Source organism: Diabrotica virgifera, chromosome 9, assembly GCF_917563875.1.
Source record: "Diabrotica virgifera virgifera chromosome 9, PGI_DIABVI_V3a".
Lineage (NCBI taxonomy): Eukaryota > Metazoa > Arthropoda > Insecta > Coleoptera > Chrysomelidae > Diabrotica > Diabrotica virgifera.
In genome coordinates, this window is record NC_065451.1 from 141234628 (window position 1) to 141236242 (window position 1615).

At 37.3% G+C, this 1615-nt stretch overlaps 1 protein-coding gene across 1 annotated transcript; it reads left to right on the forward strand.

The window, feature by feature from the left end:
• Positions 1-447: 447 nt before the first annotated feature.
• On the forward strand, positions 448-1386 carry LOC126891474 (uncharacterized). Its single transcript, XM_050660651.1, has one exon. The coding sequence runs from the start codon at positions 448-450 to the stop codon at positions 1384-1386; it is 939 nt and encodes a 312-aa protein (XP_050516608.1).
• The last annotated feature ends 229 nt before the right edge of the window (positions 1387-1615 follow it).

Here is a 1615-nt window from a genome sequence, read left to right on the forward strand (position 1 = left end):
TTCTATATATCCATTAGTCTCACGCAGATCCTGCATGCAACGTGACGTGTCTGCCGCCAATAAAGCCTTTCTTGTTGCCATTGGATTAAAGCTGAAAGATGTCAAAACGTTAATACATTCGACGGGGGGTTCAACAGCAGGAGCCTCAACCTCATATTTTCGATCTTTACCAAAAACCTCTGTTCGATAATACTATTAGTATAATATAGTTCTAATACTATTAGAAAAGAAGAATTTCGTACATATACACCATACATCAAATCATTTAATAATAGTGACGTTGTCGAATTTATCATAAATCAATCAGATGCATTTTTTGCGATACACGAAACGCTGTTGGAAATTAAAGGAAGTATAGAGAAAGTAGGTGATGGAGTGGTTTCTCTTGCACCGAATGCTGGAGCTTTCTTGTTTGATACATGTACGTATATCCAAAGTTCACAAGATATGGAAATAGTTAGAGACCCAGGTGTAGTTAGCACTATTCGCAGTTTGTTATGTTATACTCCTGAAGATTCCAAGTTTCTCAATACTGCAGGATGGAACTATCCGAATAATCCACATATATCGGGAGACAACTTTATTCTACTGATTCCAATAAAACATATATTCAACATTTTCAACGACTACAATAAATTAACCTATGGCCGTCAAGTGTTTCGATTTGTTCGAGCAAGCAATGATAGAGACTGTATTCTAGTGGAAGAACCTAATGCTACAACAACAACAACAGTATCTTTAACTGTTTCCAGCATGGAACTCAAGGTCAAGCATGTCTTTCCCAATGATGACATGAAAATTGAATTAATGACTCCGATTAAGAGTAATATGCCGATAACTATACCTTTCCGTAAATGGGAGCTCAATGAACTACCTTCACTTACGTCAGGATCTCGACGCGAGATATGGAGTGTAAAGACAACTTCATCTGTTCAACGCTCACGCTATGTCATTGTGGCTTTTCACACTTCTAAACGAGATGACATACACGCTGATCCAACGTTATTTGATCCCATTAGAATGTCCAGCGTGCGATTGGTTATTAATGGAGAATACTGGCCTAACGAGAGAATGCAATTGGATTTTGCAAAAAATGACTATGCTATAGCTCACTATAACTATACGGAATTCTTTCCTAGTTATACTCTTTCCTCGACAAAACATCCCATCTTAGATTATGCTGCTTTCAAGAAATATGCCTTATTTGTTTTTGACTGTTCCAAGCAGGATGATACGTCATTCAGATCAGGAACCGTTGATGTTAAACTGGAAATCGAAGCAGATGAAGGTTTTCCAGCAGGCACTCGAGCCTACTGTTTAATTGTTCACGACAGCCTACTCGAATACTTTCCTCTAACAAAAGTTATCAAAATATTATTTAAGTAGGTTTAAAGAGTATGTCACTCAGTATCAATCATCACGCTTAATCATGAGGATTGCTTTAGTTGACATACAGGGATTTGTGGTAGATGGATGGTTTGTACCCAAGGAACTCAGCATTGAAATTGGTTTTAAACGACATCATTACATATTTACGTCTCCGCAACCGTTTACTTCATTAACTAATCAAGATAAGAAGACAGTATTCTTCTTGGAGAAAAACGTGTATGGCATT

Bases quoted from the DNA above. Each gene is read 5' to 3' on its own strand.
- LOC126891474 (XM_050660651.1), top strand. From the start codon at position 448: ATGGAAATAGTTAGAGACCCAGGTGTAGTTAGCACTATTCGCAGTTTG.